Genomic DNA, 18365 nt, shown 5'->3' with positions numbered 1-18365 from the left:
GCTATTTCATATCATTCAATTACACTGAAGTGATTCATCATTTTATCCACCAATATTTATCTATATTGGACTAAAGTCCAATAAAAGAGGAATCACACTCAGGAATGTTTTTCATGAATAGACATATCAGAATGGAATACCCTTAAACTTGCTTTACTGAGCCCATGTTCTGACTTTGTAGTTTAAGAGGCCGGTTTTAGAGACAGTTTTATGGAAAATGTAACAGGCCTCTTAAAAGAGCAGTTCCTGACATTCTTTGAAATTTCAGGAAGTTTTACAAATTTGTTTGGATTTACCCCTGGGGAGAGGGAAATCACTTCTCATTGTGGCTGGGCTGGATCAGTCAATCAACAAGACTATCCCTGACTTCAAGGAGCTTACATTTCAATGGGGAAGACAACACATACAAAAGGGGACTGAAGAATGGAAAGGAGGAAGGGACCTAAAGGTCTGGGCCTGGTGATAAAGTCAGAATGCTGCCTGGAAGGAATGAAGGTTGGTTTGTCAGGGTCCCTCTTTAAAATCGAGGTCCTGGAAGAATCTCAGAAATGGAAGAAGGGGCTAGCATGGCAGATGGATGTTCTAAAGTGACAGTGCTCCTGGGTGCTGAGGGAGGTACAAATGATAATTAAAATATTAAGTGTGTATACGGTTATATACATAGAGTACAAAGAGAATAAGTTTAACATTAAATATGAAGTAGCTTCAGAGGAAGAGTATTAGTAGTCAGGGACCCTCAGGAAAACCTTTTTTTTTTTTTGGTAGAAAGTGATGCTTAAGTTGCATCTTGAAGAAAAGGAGGGATTTCCTGAGGTGGAGATGAGGAGTGAGTGCATTCCAGGCATGAGAACAGCTAAGGCAAAAGCATACAGACAGGATATAAAAGACCAGGTGTGTAGAATAGCAAGAAAGCTACTGGATCTTAGAGTGCAAATGGAGAGTACTGAACAAGGAAGTTGGAAAGATTGACTGGGGGCAGGTTTTGAAGGCTTTTGAAATCTAAACAAATGAGTTTGTATTTCATTATATGGGAATATAGAGCCCCTGGAGTTTACTAAATAGAAAAGTAGCACAGTGAGATCTATGACTAAAGGGGAGGGAAAAAATAAAAACAAAAAACAAAACCACTTTGTTGGCAGTATACAGGGCGTCCCAAAATCTTAGTTCAGTGTTTTTTTTTTCATTTGGAACTTCCTGTACCAAATGTAATAGAAAGAAATATGAATTAGGGAGACTAATTAAGATGGTTTTTTAAATCATAATTTAGATAAAAATTTATAGCAGTATTTCTGCCTAAGTGACTGAAGCTTAATCAGAACCTGCATAGGTCTATGGAGACAGATCCTATGTAAAACAATTATTCTTTGGAATTATTTGATTCCCCACGAAGTTCTGTTGTAGTTTTAATGCCAAGGGTTTATGGTATTCAATTCCATTTTTTTGCATGCCCTATCAATTATATCAGAATAGATATGAAAGTCCAGGCTCATATTTGTTAGTTAAGGAAAAGATGAGATGTTATTTTGATGGTTGTTTCCTAAATTTAAATTTTATACATTATTTTTAGTTTAGGCACAAAAGGCTATTATCCTTCAAGGAATAAAATTTTCAGTAAAATTCAGGCCTTCTATATATGTGCCACCCTTGTCATATGGCACAGTGGCTAGAGCATGGTCCTGGAGTCAGGAACACTCATCTTCCTGAGTTCAAATCTAGTCTCATATACTTATTGGCTGTGTAATCCTGAGCAAGTCACTTAATTCTATTTGTCTCAGTTTCCTCATCTGTTAAATGATCTGGAGAAGAAAATAACAAACCACTCCAGTATCTCTGCCAAGAAAACCCCAAATGGGGTCATGAAGAGTCAGATATGACTGGAAAAATGAATGGCTCAACATTTTTTTTTCAGAAGTGGCAAACAGGTCACTTTTGCCATGCTTTCAAAGTCACATAGCCTTTTTTCCTGAGGCAAAGCAAAAAGTTTTTGAGTGTTTCTCATTAAGTAGTCATAAAATTGTAGATCTAGAGCTCAAAGGGGTCTCAAACCAACCCCCTCAATTTACAAAAGAGGAAATTCAGACACAGGAAGGTCATTTGCCCAAGCCAGAAAGTCTTAAATGAATTTACTGAATCCACTTTTCAGAGGAATTTGCATAGAGCCCAGTTTAGTATTAGATGTTAGGTATTATTATTAGATGTATTATTAGATGTTTAGTATTAGGAACCTTGGGTTCCTAGCAAGAATATATTACTTATATGTAATTTTAAGAGCAAACTTCAGCAATTTGATTCAAGAGAACCAGCCTTGGAATCAGGAAAACCAAAATCTTTCTCTGACACATAGTGGCTGTGTGGCTTAAGCAGAGATCTAAGATTGGATTGCTGGTCTTCATGGGTAGACAGTGTTTCTTCACTGAGAATTTCATAGCTATGCCACATAAATCACAGGTCCAGTACAAATGAGGGGTCTGAGAATGAGGAGGGAGCAAGTCAGCCTGGTATAGTGGGTAGGGAGTCAATGTCAAAATCCAGAAGACCCAGGTTCAAGTCAAGCATTTTAACAGGCACTAGCTCTGTGACTCTGGGCAGGTAATTTTATTTCTCAGTGCTCCCTTTCACCTCTCCAAGATGATAAATTTCTGCATTGATAAAGGGATTTTCTTCTTCCAGTGGGTGAAATCACAGTCCTGCACTGCTGCTGATGCAACATATTAAGAAAATGAGTAATGAAGAAGACCCTCTCAATTTCAGGCAGTTTGATATTTCAGGTTCCTTAGTAGGGGCTAAAGGAGATAGTCCATAGATTCTTCCCTAGGAAAAAAGCCATCCTGATATGGAAGTGTTTTGCATGATTGTATATGTATGATGGGTATTGTATTTCTTGCAGGGAGGGATAAAAGAGAGACAGAATGTGGGACTAAAAACAAATTAAATTAAAAGAAGAAAGGGGGGAAGTCTATTAAGAAACTTGATGGAGGTTAAAGTGATGAAGAACAAAGTATGGATATCATCATGGTCTGAACATTTTCTGTGAGACAGACATCTCATGATTCCATGGCCTATTCAAACCCATCTGATAGGGAAATAAAAATCCACTGACATCAAGCTGGACCAGATGCCATTTTCTTTCATCTGAAAATAAATTTGAGCTGGAGGTTGGTGCTGAATGGAGGCTGCAGAATGGGACATACTGCTATCTGAACTAGGCAGGAACCACCCCTTTTAGAGAGATAAGATGCGAAATCTATCTGAGAGGTAGCACCTCTCATGTTCCACTTCAAAAGCAAAACTTGCTGCTCAACTCAGTGGAAGTAGAGGAAGGTAGTATAAAAAGAACACTAGACTTAGAGATGGAGGAAGTAGGGCCAAAAACTACATTTGACCTCAGTCTAATCACTTTTATGCTTCAGTTTCCTCACCATGAAAATAAACTGGTTGGACTAGATGACTTGCATGGTCCCTTCCAGCTCTAAATGATCTCATGATCCTTCATGTTTTTTTATTAAGAAAAAAAAAGAGGTTTTAGGTGAAATGTACCATAATCCTGAAAAATAACACAGGGGTTGCTGTAAAATAAAACATTTATATAAATGGCTAATTAGCTTGCTAGCTCCTTCTTGATTCTCAGGTTCCATGATTGTTTCTTCATATTTGTTCCAGATAACATTTGTGTCCTCAAAAGGGGAGTTATATATGTTATAGAATTGAATTGTAATAAATGCCATATGCATGTGGAAGGTCAAGCAGGAGTTCTTAACCTGGGGTCTGAACTTTTTTTTTGATATACATTTCAGTATAATCAGTTTCCTTTGTAATCCTACATATTTTATTTTAAGCATTTAAAAATATGTTTCTGAAAAGGGGACCAAAAAGGTCCTTGATACGCAGAAAAGCATAAGAATTTCTAATCTGAAGGGATCTTACATTAAACCTGTGGTAATGGAAATGACTGCTGAACTAATTTGTCTTTTGTAAAATGCTCGGTTTTCATATATTGGCCATGCTTTAAGTCAGCTAGCTGAGGTTAATAAATTGTGATGACAGTTACCTTAAGTGGAAAATGTTCAATAGTGTGCTTTCCTAAAGCCTGACAACCACTGGAAACTATGGAAGGCTCCAAGATAAAAGACTACCACTCTTGATCTGTTTATTCTAAATATTTATCTGGCTAGGGGGTATGTTGGGAGAAAAGGGGAGAGGTGTTAGGGAGAGAACAGTTTTAGATCCATTCTTACTCTTACAAAGCTGTAAGGTTGCAGCAAATAAAATGAGAATTGACTAATGCTAAAATCCTCCTATGCAGAATTACTGTTTGGATTTTTATTGGTGTCGATTCTATGGCAGAAATCTGACATTGATTTAACTTTTGTGTCACAACTTATTGTCCAGTCTCAAGCCATCAGACAATATTGTCTGAATCCAACGGGCAGTAAGTGTCCTACGAGGATAATGAATTATTTAACTTTAACTAATTTGGTGCACATTTTCTCAAAGTAGCAAAAAGAACCAAGAACAATGGTGCATCTTCATCTATTAAATCAATAATGAATCTTTACTTCCAGATACTCTTCATTTTTCTTTAGACGCAAGGACATATTTGTCATCCAGTAAGTCTCTGTGCTATTACTGCAGTGTTGCCAGGTGGTGTGGTATTATTGAATTTTACATTATGTAATTATTCAGATTCTACCTATGTGTGTTCATTTTTCCAAAGCAAAAAACAAAACAAAACATATATATGTATATATATATGTATATATTTGTTATGATGTACTTCTCTTTCCTAGTTTTCCTTCTTCATTGCATGTCAGTGCTGCTTTTTTCTGTGTTTTTTTATTAGCGTGTGTAATTGGCTATGCATTCATAAACTTAATATTGCATATATTGAAAGTAATTATCATGGACTCATAATTATGTAAATTTTTACCTCTAAAAATTATCCTCCTTAAGTGAAAGTGACTGTACCAATTTATTATTCTATTAGTGTGACAAATTGCGGACCTGCTTATCTAAATCACAGGTTGGGAACTAGACCTCTTTCCTCCCCTCAAAAAACCCAAAATACATCAAGCAGTTTTCTGAGAATATCTGAAAGAGGAAAAAATACCAGCCTCCAACCCTATCCCGCTGGCTGCTAAGCATGTGGGCAGCTGCATGTTCAGAACCATCCCCTTGTTCTCCCTCACAAAGTGATCCCTATGCTTGAGGAATGACATAGGGGAGGGTCAGAACAGGCAGAGCTTCAGACCAGTTGCTATCCAAATGCAGCTTACCTGGAATTCAATAAACAGCTCACTAAATGAAAAGATGTGGAGGGAGAATCAAATCACAAATGACTTGAATTTCTGGTCCACTGCCAAACAAGTCAGTTTCTTTTCAATTCAACTAGGATATCTCAATTGATCACCTACTTGTCCAGAAACTACAAAGACAAAATATGCTTTGCCTTCAAGGAGCTTACTTTCTAAGCTGTGATGAGTGAATCTCAGATCTTAATGGCTTACTTCAAACTCTAACCTTGACACTCCCATTAAGGCTGTACTACATCCTAGCACATCCTAGTACTAGGCTTCCAAATTTATTAGCTCATTATATTCAGTCCTAAGTATAATCACAGTAGAATAAGCCAGTTCACTTTCACAGATTTACAGAAATTAGCATTCCAAAATTTTATGAATATATTTTCCTTTTAAATCAACTCATGATCAAATTTCCTATTAGTATAGTTCACATAGTTTTATGAAAATAAGTTTTCCACTAAGAATCTGCAGTTGCCAAAAGAAAGTGGTTGATGCTGTTGAGCTAGAGATTTAAGCGATCACATCACATATAAAATATCTATTACTAACTAGTATTCAGAGGTGACCTCTCTGCATTCCAGGCTAACAAGTGGCCAGATGCTGTTTCATTGATTGACTCTCCCAAATGCCTTTCTTCTTCAACATAAGACAGAATTAAAAAAAAGAAACTTATTTCTCTTCTTGTTATAAGTGCTTCAGAGGGAATCTCACTGCTTTTGTATCCCATCACTCAATACTTCTTCCTAAAATGAATGACAGATACCTTGATTACTTTTAGCCTCTCATGTTCTACACCGATTCATATCTCTTAGCTCGAGATATCTAAAGTGACTAGTCTGGGTTCTCTGGTACTTTGCAAGCATTTATATATGAATTATGAGGACATCATAGAAAAGGAGAGAGCCAGCCTTGGAATCAGAAAGACCTGGGTTCAAGCTATGCCTGCATTGTATACCAACTGTGTAACCATATATTAGCCTCTTGAAACTTTAGTGCCCCAGGTAGAACTTAGCAATAGCAAAGGAGGAATTTGGACAGTTAGAATGTTGGACTTAGAGTCAGGAAGATCCAGCTTCAAATCTTGCCTATTCTACTACCTAATAGCTCTGTGACACTAGACAAATCATTTAGCTTTTTTGAGTTTCAGTTTACTCATCTATAAAATGAAATGTTATACTAAATAGCCTTTGAGGTCCATTTTCCTCTCTAGACCCATACTTTTGTGATCTGCATTAGTAGATGGAGTTTTGTTACAGGGTATAACTCCCCTTCCACCCCCCCCCCCAACAAGTCTAGACCAAAAAAAAAGAAATAATAATAACTTGAATTGGGAGTGATTTTTAAAATTGAGGGCTCTAGAATAAGGTGATCATCCTAGTTTGTTTTTCCCCCACTCTAAATTGCTCCATAAAAGTTGATTCTAGGAAAGAACATTCTTTTCCAACCTCAATCATAGAGAAAGGACTCTAAGATTCTGCCTCCCACCCTGGTTGATGGTTCAAGCTATACACACTTCTTTTCTGACCTTAACATGTCATCAATCCCATCTTCATTAAAGTCCTAGCTGAGCACTTTTGTGTCCACCTCTTCACCTTCATCATTATCACATCCAGTAGGTAAACCAGGGCTGTCAGCAGAGGCATCATCCTGTCTATCGACTCATGTATCAGCTTTTGCTCTATCGTCCCTAGAGATGCTTTCGTTTGTGTCCCAGGTTTTAAATTGAAACTATATGGTTCAGCAAGCAAAATGTCTGTTGGAGCTTTGGAGATAGTCATTTTTTTGGAGATAGGGAGGAGCCCAGTGAAATGGGAGATTTTCTGCCCTTGTTGCCCTGGAAATCTGAACTCGGCCTCTTGACATCCCTGAGAATAACTTTCCTGCCTTTTGCCCTCTTCCAGGCAGGCTTGCTTTGTCTCTTCTTGCTGCTGTTTCTGACAGTCCTTCTGCTCACCACAGCCAACACTTTGGCTGACAAGGGTCTTAGCCATCACTTATTTAGTGGTTTGTTTTCCAACTCTAATAAGAAGGAGTACTTTACCTTGTATAGAAGGTGTTCATGGTCAAATATGCAAAATTAGCCATCAAGATAAAAACTTGAATTACGTGTATTAGCTGGATAGGGCACATAAGGTATGCAGGAGAACATTTTTTAAAGAGAGAAGGGAAGCAAGTCAAGAAAAAGAAAGAACAGAGTTGTAAATATTGATTTGGATGGTTTAATATCATTCTAAAAGTAGAAACACTACATTAAGCACTAACTTGAGTGGTACAATCAAGAGACCCCAGGTTTAGAGTTAGAACATCTGAGTCCAAATGTGGGCTCTACTACATATGATCTATACAGCATTGGCTATGTTCCTTTAACTCTCGAGGCCTCAGTTTCCTTATTTATTTAAAAAAAAAGTATGCAACAAGATAATTCCTACAGTCCCTTCAAACTCTAAAATCTATGATCTCCTAAAAATTAATTGGTTTCTTGGTAGAATGGCAAACCCATTTTCTGTTTTTTTTGCAAAAATTGGGAGGAAATATCCAATACCTTTGGTTCTTATCACCAAAATAGTTTTTTATATAAATCTGCTATTTAATTTAATTCCACAAAGGAAATAAAATTAGTAGTTTTGTTGGGTTAATATTTTTTTGCCTTCTAAATGGAAGATAATTAGTTAAAAACACATTTCTCCTTTTTTTCTCCCTCTGTATCATTGGTAATGCTGTATTAAGCTTCCTGTCTGTGGATTATCTGTGGCTTTCTATTTGGGCTAAATTTTAATTCCCTGTAGATTTCAACTGACTGACCTTAAGAGTAAGCTGAGTCTATGTGACAGTATAGTCTTCAATCACCACTGCCAACATAAATAAATGGTTTCTTTCTGGATCTATCAGGAGTAATCTGAGTGGAATTTCGGTTTTTGATAGACTTAAAAAAACCTGAGACATGAAATAATACCCTCTCTCAAAAGGGGGGGGGGGCAAGGGCATTGTCCTGCTATTTAAGGCAGCTCAGAATTGGTAGTTTATAGTGCTACTTCCATACTGGAAAATATTGAAATCACATTATTATAGGGAAATTTCCCTCACAATTAATAGTTTGATTATCTTCAAACCATAAGCTCCATTATTCAGAATAAATCAATGAGACAAGATTACTGCCACCAGATATTTTTTTTCATTTTTTCCCACATGAAATCTTTATTAGATGCCTACTGTGTACACTATATTCTGAGAGACAGTTTTAAAAAATAAGTCCATCTCTTAGTGAGGAGATAAAAATATCTGTCCTTGCAAAATAGCACTGTTAATCTCTATGTAAATTGATCTCAGTTGTAGGTTATTATGCCTGTCTAACCAGACAATTGTCCCTACAAGAAACATAATCACCTCATCAATGCTTAATCATGGCATGTATCCTCAGGTGACTTTCCCAACTCCATGAACCTTTTCCCATTTCTCTTGAACTCTAACATATATTTTCCAAAGCAGCTTACTTATTCATCAAACAAATCAATTTTTTTAGACCACTGAGAAGTATAACAACTTCAGAACACAACTGACCACTAAAACTATTCCCATAATGTGGGCTTGAAAATTGAGCTAATTATCTGGGTAATTTGAACCAAAATTTTATTTGCATTTGAATATGCAGACAGCTGAAAGAAATAACATTTCTTTGCCCTGAATTATGCTACATAATTGTATCATTTCTGAAATTTGCCTATAGACGTGAAATAAATGTGGATAGTAAAGTACAGTGTTTGAAGCAGTGTGGTACAGTGGCAATGTCTTTGGCTCTAGTCTCAGAGGAGTTCATTTCAAATTCCATGTCTTATGATGCACATCTCTGTAACCTTGCACAAGTCATATAACACCCCTGGGCCTCTCTTTTCCTATTCTATAGATCTGAGAAGGTTGGACGAGATGGGCTTTGAAGTACCTTCTAGCTCAACTTATATTATCCTAAGAAATTAAAATAAATTCTTTACTCTTTTATCCCATTTGACAAATTGGGTAAACATAAAAAAGGGAAAGAAATATTAGAAGTAATTTAATTAAAGATGGTGAAATAGGGGTGGGGACATAACTTTTCCTTCAAAAAGAGATAAAAGTTGGCTTATTGTTGTTCAATCATTTTTTAGTTGTGTCTGACTTTCCATGAACCTATTTCTTAGCAAAGACACTGGAGTGGTGTACCATTTCCTTTTCCAGCTGATTTTACAGATGAGGAAATTGAGGCAAACAGGATTAACTGACTTGCCCAGGGTCATGCATGTAGTAAGTGTCTGAGGCCGTATTCGAACTCATGAAGATGAATCTTTCTAACTCCAGCCCTAACACTCTATCTACTATACCACCTAGCTGCTGCTAGAATTGGAGAAGGTCACAACTTTTACTTAGAGATCTCAAGTTTCTATTTTTGTTTTAGATCTCCAGCTGCATAGAAAGTTATTGGATTTGGTTTTACTTTTCATTGAACCATAGGTTACTATTGATGACATAGAATTATCGATAATAGTCACTCCTGTATGGGTCCATGCTCAGCAATCAGTTTATACTTTCTCCATTTATATAGAGTCTAACTCCTCACTACTTCATTATTAGGTGTGATTTTTATTTATGTCTTTTCTAAAACCTTTGTTAAAGGATAATTTAATGTGCAGGAAGCCTTCTGTCAGTATAGCTCTTGGGCCCTAAAAACACAAGATTTAAAGCTGAAAGGGACCTTAGATATTATCTAGTCTAAACTCTTCACTTCACAGATGAGGAAACGGAGGCAAAAGTGACTTGCCCATGGTCATATGTCATTATGGAAACAAAGGGATTAACAGTTGTTTTCTCTCTCCCCTCCCCTCAAAATCATTATCTAGTAGTCAGCCTTCTTATGATGATCTTATTATATTTGATTTATCCTCAGTCATAAGCTGATGCTTGAAGATTTTCCATCATAGTAAACCTGCTTCTGTATTATGACAAGTCTTCAGAATCAAATTTTATTAGAAAACTTTATTGGAATTAATCAATTAAATAATATTGCTCACAACTACGAATTTGGGGCTTTCTATGAATTCTCACTGCTTGTTGACTTTCCAATGGGAATTTCTCCATTCAATTTTTACATCACATCTTGCTTTCTTGTTTTTTGCTAGTCTACTTAGAATGATTATGATAAAGTCGAGACATGATGTTAGAAATTTTGCTTGGGATCTCAGGCAGAAAACTAGGCATGGGGATCAAGCATTTGGTGACTGAGGACCACTCTTTCTGCAGTATGCCCAACTCCAGTTAATATAACCAGGAAGTTTGCTATCCAGTTGAGTGCAGTATACCTTTCTGCTTTGGAATGAGATCAAGGTTAATATATTTATAAACAAGAAAAGATTTCATCAATAAAGAGCAAAACTTTTATATAGTTTTTGTTTTGCTTTTTAATGTTTGAGAGCAGTTATGTTCATAACCTTCTGAACTATACAGGGTAAATGAGCAGAATTTGAAATAAATGATATACTTAACCCCCTCAATTTACAAAGAAAAAGGAGACTCAGAGATTTTAAGTGACTGACCCAAGGTCATACAAAAATACTGAGTATCAGATCTAGGTCTAAAACCTAGGTATTCTGACTCCAGAGGCAGTACTCTTTTTCTGTACCAAATTGCTTATAACATTATAGGTCTTTTCAAAATAAAATAACATAACAGAAACAATGATTGCTATAAAATAATGCTTATAAATATTTGTATTGTGTCCCATCGTGTTCATAACACTTTCATATCTATATCTATACATACACACATATATTTGTATATGTATGGACATGTGTATACATGTATATATATACACACAAAATATCATTTAATACTTATTTTTTAAAACCATGTGAAAATGGTAAGGCAGGTATTCATATTTTATAAAGAGAATGTGTGACAGAGGAAATAAAGTTAGTTTTCATTTGATACTTGAGGTAATAGGGAGTCACTGGAGATTATTGAACAGAAGAGTGACATGGTTAAACCTGTGCTTTAGGATTATTTATTTATTTAGGATATTATTATGGTAACAGATTTTATTATTTGAAAATTTTCAGCAAAACATAGAATTCTTTACGAAATTTTGTAGATCCCAGTGGCTTTGGATCATATTCACTAATTCACCCATTCATCAAATATTGTCACCAGAAGGTATAAGTAGGAGTAATATGTAAAAATACAAAGAGGTGAACTTCAGCTAAATGTAAGGAAAACTTCTTTAAGATCGTCTTTAACTAACTCTGTACTTATCATGTATGTATCTATTTGTTACAAGTTTTCCCTTCCCATCAGAATGTAAACATCTGGAGGACAGAGACTGTTTTCGTCTTTCTTTGTATTCCCAACATTTGGCACAATGTCTGCCAGGAAGTATGTGCTTAATGATTGTTTGTTGATTCATTTACAGCAATTATGGAGATCTAAAAATGAAATGAGTTGCTTTGAGAGATAGTAAATTGTCTACCACAGGTCACCTTAAAGGTTCTAGAAAGCTATTGGTACCAAGCTAAAAAAGTATTGACTATAATTGACTAATACCAGGGAAGTATTTGGTTTGGCTGTTAGCCTTTATTCTGAATGACTGGTTGGGCCACCTCCCTTCTGGTCATCCTTCATGACAGCTCTAAAAGATACACATTTGTAGTTGTATCTAGGGAGAAATGCTATCCCTAATGGCACGTGTGTATCTGAATTCTTTTGATTGTAATGAAAAGAATGATAAGTATCAGAAATAAAGTATAATGAAAGCAAATTCATATGGCATTAAGTAACATGCTAACACTTAACTTCAGTGGTAAAAACATAACACAGTAGAGTAGATTGTATGTGGTAGAAACAAATGTGAGCTTAATGAGAAAAATTCAATGGATCTCTCAAGGTATTACAAATAGAAAAAGATAAATTTTCATGGAGGATACTGTGAATTTTTAAGGAAGTTTTTGCTTGGCCCCAGGTCAATAGTTCTGAAATTTGACGCTGCTAATTTGACCACAAGTCCTGACAAGGAGCAAACTCTAGAATTCAATTTGGTTCAGTCTTCATGCTAAATCACCACCTACTTTTATCATTTAGACCATCAATTACAGTATAGTTTTAGTGGGTTTTCCTGTTTTAGGTTAATATTATTAATTGGACCAAAACTAATACGTTGTTTTACATCAGCTTCTTAATGTCCACCAAAAAGCTAGAGTGATCAATGGGTGCCAGGTCTTTCCAGCCATTGTATCAAGTGTTCTGCCTCTGATAATATTTTATTCTCCTACAAAGTCTGGTCTTTCATTTCACCCCTCTGAGGTTAACTTCTTTACATCATCCAAGTTAACAAATTATTTGGGTAGACATTAGGAAGTTTGATTCCCAAATTGAAAATTTGGCAAATATTTAGTAGTAGTTTTACTAAATCTGCAAAGTCTCAAAAGTGATTAGATAGTTAAGGAGTATGGTGACTAGTCCATTAACATTTGTGTAACTCAGGAAGGATTATGTTCAGTGAAGTACACTTTCCAAATAGTGTCTTCGGAAAATTTATCAAAGACAAAAGAGTAAAGATCAAGGAAATGCCTGCTAAAGTTACTTTAGAAAGTTCTTGGAACCAAGAACAAGAAGAGAACAGCTATGACAGTTTAAGGTGTAATTATATCTCTTCAGAAAAAAAAAACAACAAAAATCTGCTTTTGTGTGTGGATTTAAGTACTTCACCATGCTTTGCCCCTCCTCTGTTTTTCTTCCACCTTCCATATGTGAACTTTTCCATAGCTAGTGTTTTGAAGATACCAGTTTGTGATAAGAGTAAACCCTCTCAACAAAAATAAATTTCTTGTAATTTTGGAATGGGATATTCTTTATATTAATTACTTTGAAAACTTTAAAGAAAAAATCCAGCCTTCCCTCCTCCAGTTGATTGAAAAGTCTATTCTTTCTTATCTGTTACTTTTTCTTGTTCTTCCTTCTTCAAGGGATTCTTATATATATATTCCCACTGAATTGAATTTACTAACAATGATTTTAAGCTTATCTAAAAGCTTGTCTGATATACTTCAGGTCCCCCACACATATGCTTTACCTACCTTTCTATTATAAGGAAATCTATCTGATAAACCTTTTCATTTTAACATCTCACCCACATGCCTTCTTTCTTCATCATTCATTATGCCATGTTTGACAACCCTTTTTTTTTTGTTTAAACATCTTGAAACTAATCTCCTCTTGAATCAAAGGAAACCTACCTCAATTAAAAACTGTCAAGAATCAGTCAAAAGTCCACAGATACTCAAAATGAAAAATAGAAAGAAACAGTTACATGTTTTTATTTTTTAAATATTCATTTAAACAAGTTTTTGAATTCTTAATTATCTCCCTTCCTCCTTCCCCATCCTCACCCTTTAAGAAGGCAAGTATTATGATATCAATTTTACATGTGAAGTCATGTAAAACATGTTTCCATATTAGCCATGTTGCAAAAAGCAAAACAAAATAAGAAAAGCAAGAAAAATAACGAGGGTAAAAGTATGCTTCATTCTGTACTCAGAGTTCATTTCTCTCTTTGGAGGTGGATAACATTTTTCATTATGAGTTCTTTGGAATTATCTTGGCTCATTATATTGATCAGAGTAGCTAAATCTCTCATAGTTGATCATCATAACAATATTTCTATTACTGTGTGCAATATTCTGGTTCTGTTCACTTCACTTTGCATCTGTTCACGTAAGTCTTCCCAGGTTTTTCTGAAGCCATCCTCCTTGTTTCTGATAGCACAATAGAAATAGTTATATGTTAAGTGATTTTATTTCATTATATATTGGTTCTTCTTTGCAGTGTTCAACACATTGAGCATGATTAAATGTGTTAATGAGTGAAACATTGATATATATATATAGTATAAGTTCATATTTTACTTTGCAATTGGTTACAATTTTAACTTTTTTAAGTATGAGTCTAAACCCTTTGACAAATATAATTTGGTGAGTTACTTCTGTGTGGGTGTGTGTGTGTGAATTTGTTGAATCAGTATATGAAATCCAATGTCCAAATCAAATAAGATTTAGGCAGATGAAAGAATTTTTCTTGGAGGTATTTGTTCTAGTACCTACTTTTCCTGAGATTGAAGTAGGACATTTAAAATCCTGGGTTAACTCTTTTTGGCTGCAAGATACTATAATGCAATAAAACTGTCACCTCTAGTATCCTAGAAAAATGTAATAAAGACCTACCAACCTCAGAGAGTAACTAGGGAATGAGAGAAAGCTAAATAAACATATTAAAAGAGAATTAAGAAAAGGAATCACATTAGAGAATTTAAGACATAATACTGTACATTTTCAATAGCTCTCAACATTTGAGATCCCTTATGTGTTTCCAGTTTGCATCTAGAACTCTGTCAAGATGCACCATATTATCTAATGTGCAATTCATTCAACACAATCTCTGTTGCAGGTTACTTAGTTATAGGAAATCCATCAAGTAAGTTGATTCAAGATTTTTTTTTTGGAATGTTGACTGTAGATTAACTGGCTTGATGAATCTTGATGTGTGGTTCCTCTTTGTATGTTTATTACAAAAAACCTCCAAGCTGGATATAAATCATAAAAGCATGACTAATTGCATGGTAACTGGAGAAATGCTTTCTCTCTCTCTGGGGTGAAGTCTGCATGTCTGTGTTTTAGCTTGGGAAGTAATACAGGGCTATTTAAACTCCTTGGGGTTTAAAATCCATGTCATTACGAGAATGAGGTCACTGCAATATTTTATATCTTCTAAAACCTTGTAATGTATAAAATGTTTTCTGAGTGACAAAGAAGTATTATGTACTTTAGAATGAAATGATAACTTTATGCACTTTCTCTGAGTTAGAAAACTTGGATTGGAATGAATATGAATTGTTAATCCCAAATCGCTTGCAAACAAACTCTTATTGACATTTGTTTTATACCATGAAAGCTAAGAAATTGGACCATTATTAAAGGAAAATGAAAGAATCTTTATTGGTAAAGACAATCAAATCGCATTTAAAAGTCCATGCTGCTTGAGGTCTTTAGAAAAATCTTACTTTTTGAATGTCTGTTTTCTTGAATTCTTGAATAGCATGCACAATCCCCTGCCTAAAAGAAAAAAAAACTCACATTTTTCCATGTTCTTTCTTTCTCTTACATTGAGGCCAATAAGCAAGAAAGCCTTCCTGCAACATGTTGAAGAACTCTGCACAAATAACAACCTAAAGTTTGAAGAAGAATTTTCGGTATGTTACTAGCACTTGTCACAACATTGTGAGACCTCCAGTCGTTTCATGTGTCACATTTCATGTCCATTTTAAACAGGCAAGGCCATGAAGTACTCTGGCCTTGATAATCAATACTCAACTACCAGGTTGATTGTTTAGATAGTAACTTTACAAGGATTTGGTCAGTGCAATATTTAATGCAACCTTATCAGAACTATTCACCCAGTGTGTCAGGAAAAAAAAACATTATCTTCTTTGGTCTCCCCTCCCCAGAAAGGAGAAACTCCCTTCTCTTCTCAGTCCTTCTGTCAATGGAGCAAGCCTCCATTTTTGGGTAATATGGTCACCATCTTTGCATGAGATAGGTAGAAAGTTCAAAATTCTGAATTGAACTTTACATTTAATCCTTGGCTTGAGGTGGTGACTATTTAACTTAGAAGACCTGTTTTATATTAACCTTTGTAGTTTGTAAGAACAGTAGAGGTACACCAGAAAATACAAATTGACACAATGTGTTCACAGTAAGGTGTGAATGTAGAATAGATCAAATTAATTCAAATTTGTATTGAGAAAGAATTGGTTTCCAACATTTTTGTCAAACTAACAAGTTTATAGCTATGTCCTGCTTAGTGCAAATAATGAATCCGTGAGTCCTGTGGAGTGGTTACATTATTCAAATTTGTACTGCATATTTCCACTGCACTGGAACCAATTACCATATTTTACATAATTATAACTCAAAATAGTCTAAATTCAAGTTTATGTATTTTATTTATGGGTCTATATAAAATTGAGTGGAGGGAAGAAAAAAGGAAAAAAGTTTGGTCAAAAAACAAATTTTTTAAGTTCACATAGAACTTTTATTCATTCAACAAACTCTGTTAAGCATTTCTTATAAACACATTTAAAGCTTGTGTATACTTTTTATTCTCCTTTCACTTCTTTGAAAATGAGATTGTATTCAAGTATATTTAGCTATCTGATCTGTTGATTATTTGACCTTTTAAGTTACCTTTTCTAACATGCACAATCATTTTATATCACAGAAATAATTTTCCAATCCATTCTCCCAAACCTTCATTTTTGATTTATCAGCTGTTTGAACTTATGAAAATACAAACCAAATAAAGTACTTATATAGACTAGATTATAATATTTCAGTTTCTCAGGGAATAATAACAAAAATGTGAAAAGATTAATGGTGTTTCCTACAGCTTTTTGGTTATGCTAGTTAAGTAATATTGGTCTGGACTTAATAAAACCAATGGTACCATAAAATTCTTCTGAGCAGTAATGGAGGGAGGACTTTTTTTAAAGAGCAGAAGTATAATTTCACTAGAACAAGAGCGATTATAATTAAATTATGCATGACTGAGTAGATGAAAAAATTATCCAGCCATAAAATTTTACATTTTGTGTTTCATATTGGGAAAGTTTCTAGTTTTACTTTTCTTTAAAGAACTATGGTTTCAAAACAATTGTTATGCTATACTTACAGCTTTATTCCAAATTTTTAGCAAGTATTTATTTTCCAAGGAATGACTTTGTAGTATAAAGAAGTATACCATTGACCCATTTTAAATGATCACATATTTGTTATTTTTTTTATAACTGAGGCCATAGTTAAATATGTCACAAGTTTTGTGGCACACAAAATTATATTACACATTCTATTATCTTAATGCAGATTTACATTGCCTCCCTTATTAAAATAATATGTTGAAATACATTAAAGTAGCTAAAATGATAATACAGACAACCAAAATTGCTTGTTATAAAGTATTTATTCAATAATTTTATTCATTATATATGATATTATGATGTCATGTCACATGAAGCAGCTGAATTACACTTATACATATAGGTACCTATTTGTGCATATAACAAATCATATCAAGTGACCCCATGTATTTGAATTCATGTTATTTCAAGTTATAATTAAGCAAAATATGGTCACTGATTCCAGTGCAATGCAAATATGCAGTACAAATTTGAATTATTTGACCACTCTACAGGACTCATGGATTCAATATTTGCACCAATTAAGAAATAGCCATAAACCTGTTAGTTTGACAAAAATGTTAGAAACCAATACCTTCTCAATACAAATTTGAATTAGTCTAATTTATTCTCAATTCACAAATTTGCCACAAATCTAGAAGTGTAAGGTTTTTTTTCCGGCTTCCTTAAAAAAAGAATGGAATGGTTAGAAGTCTTGGCATATGAATATTAAACTCATCTTAGATACTAATTTCACTTAATTTGATTTAATCAGCCCGATAAGCTGTGTGTTCAGAATTCAGGTCTACTTTCCACTTAAAAGAACAATTCAGACAGGCAATCAACAAGCAGCTATTAAACTATTACTATGTGCCAGCCTCTCTATATATGTCCTTCAGTTTCTTCACCTAAAAGATGGACATAATGATATTTAATGTCCTGTTGCCTAGATTATTGTGAGAATAATATACTTAAGTATTTTAATCGATTTGTGGTTTCATTGACATTACTTGTATATCTACCCAGGCACATCTCAAGTCCTGATATACTTTCTTATCCATTTTTTCCTAGTCTCTCCATAAATTCATCTCAGAGCAATCATTCAACTAACTTTTCTTTAATTATTTCCCTTATAAAATTTTATTTTTCAGTTCTACATTCTCTTTCTGCCTCTTCTCCCTCCCCCTCTCAATCAGATGAGAAAAATAAAGACCATTGTAAATATATATATATATATATATATATATAGTTATGCAAAACAAGTTCTCACATTAGTCATGTAGGAAGGAAGGAAGGAAAGAAGGAAGGAAGGAAGGAAGGAA

At 34.5% G+C, this 18365-nt stretch overlaps 1 protein-coding gene across 1 annotated transcript in view; it reads left to right on the top strand.

Annotated features, from left to right (window-relative positions):
• PTPRQ (protein tyrosine phosphatase receptor type Q) overlaps positions 1–18365 on the top strand; it is a 291670-nt gene that overhangs the window by 239097 nt on the left and 34208 nt on the right. The window contains exon 37 of the mRNA XM_069094772.1: positions 15480–15561. Within this exon, the coding sequence (XP_068950873.1) occupies positions 15480–15561 (82 nt within the window). The remainder of the gene's footprint in view (positions 1–15479; positions 15562–18365) is intronic.

The sequence above is a fragment of the Petaurus breviceps genome, unplaced genomic scaffold (genome assembly GCF_028583685.1).
Source record: "Petaurus breviceps papuanus isolate PSGF00001 unplaced genomic scaffold, PetGlider_PUasm1.0 221, whole genome shotgun sequence".
Lineage (NCBI taxonomy): Eukaryota > Metazoa > Chordata > Mammalia > Diprotodontia > Petauridae > Petaurus > Petaurus breviceps.
The sequence above is the reverse complement of the archived record's forward strand: the minus strand, read 5'-3'. Positions and strand labels throughout refer to the sequence as shown.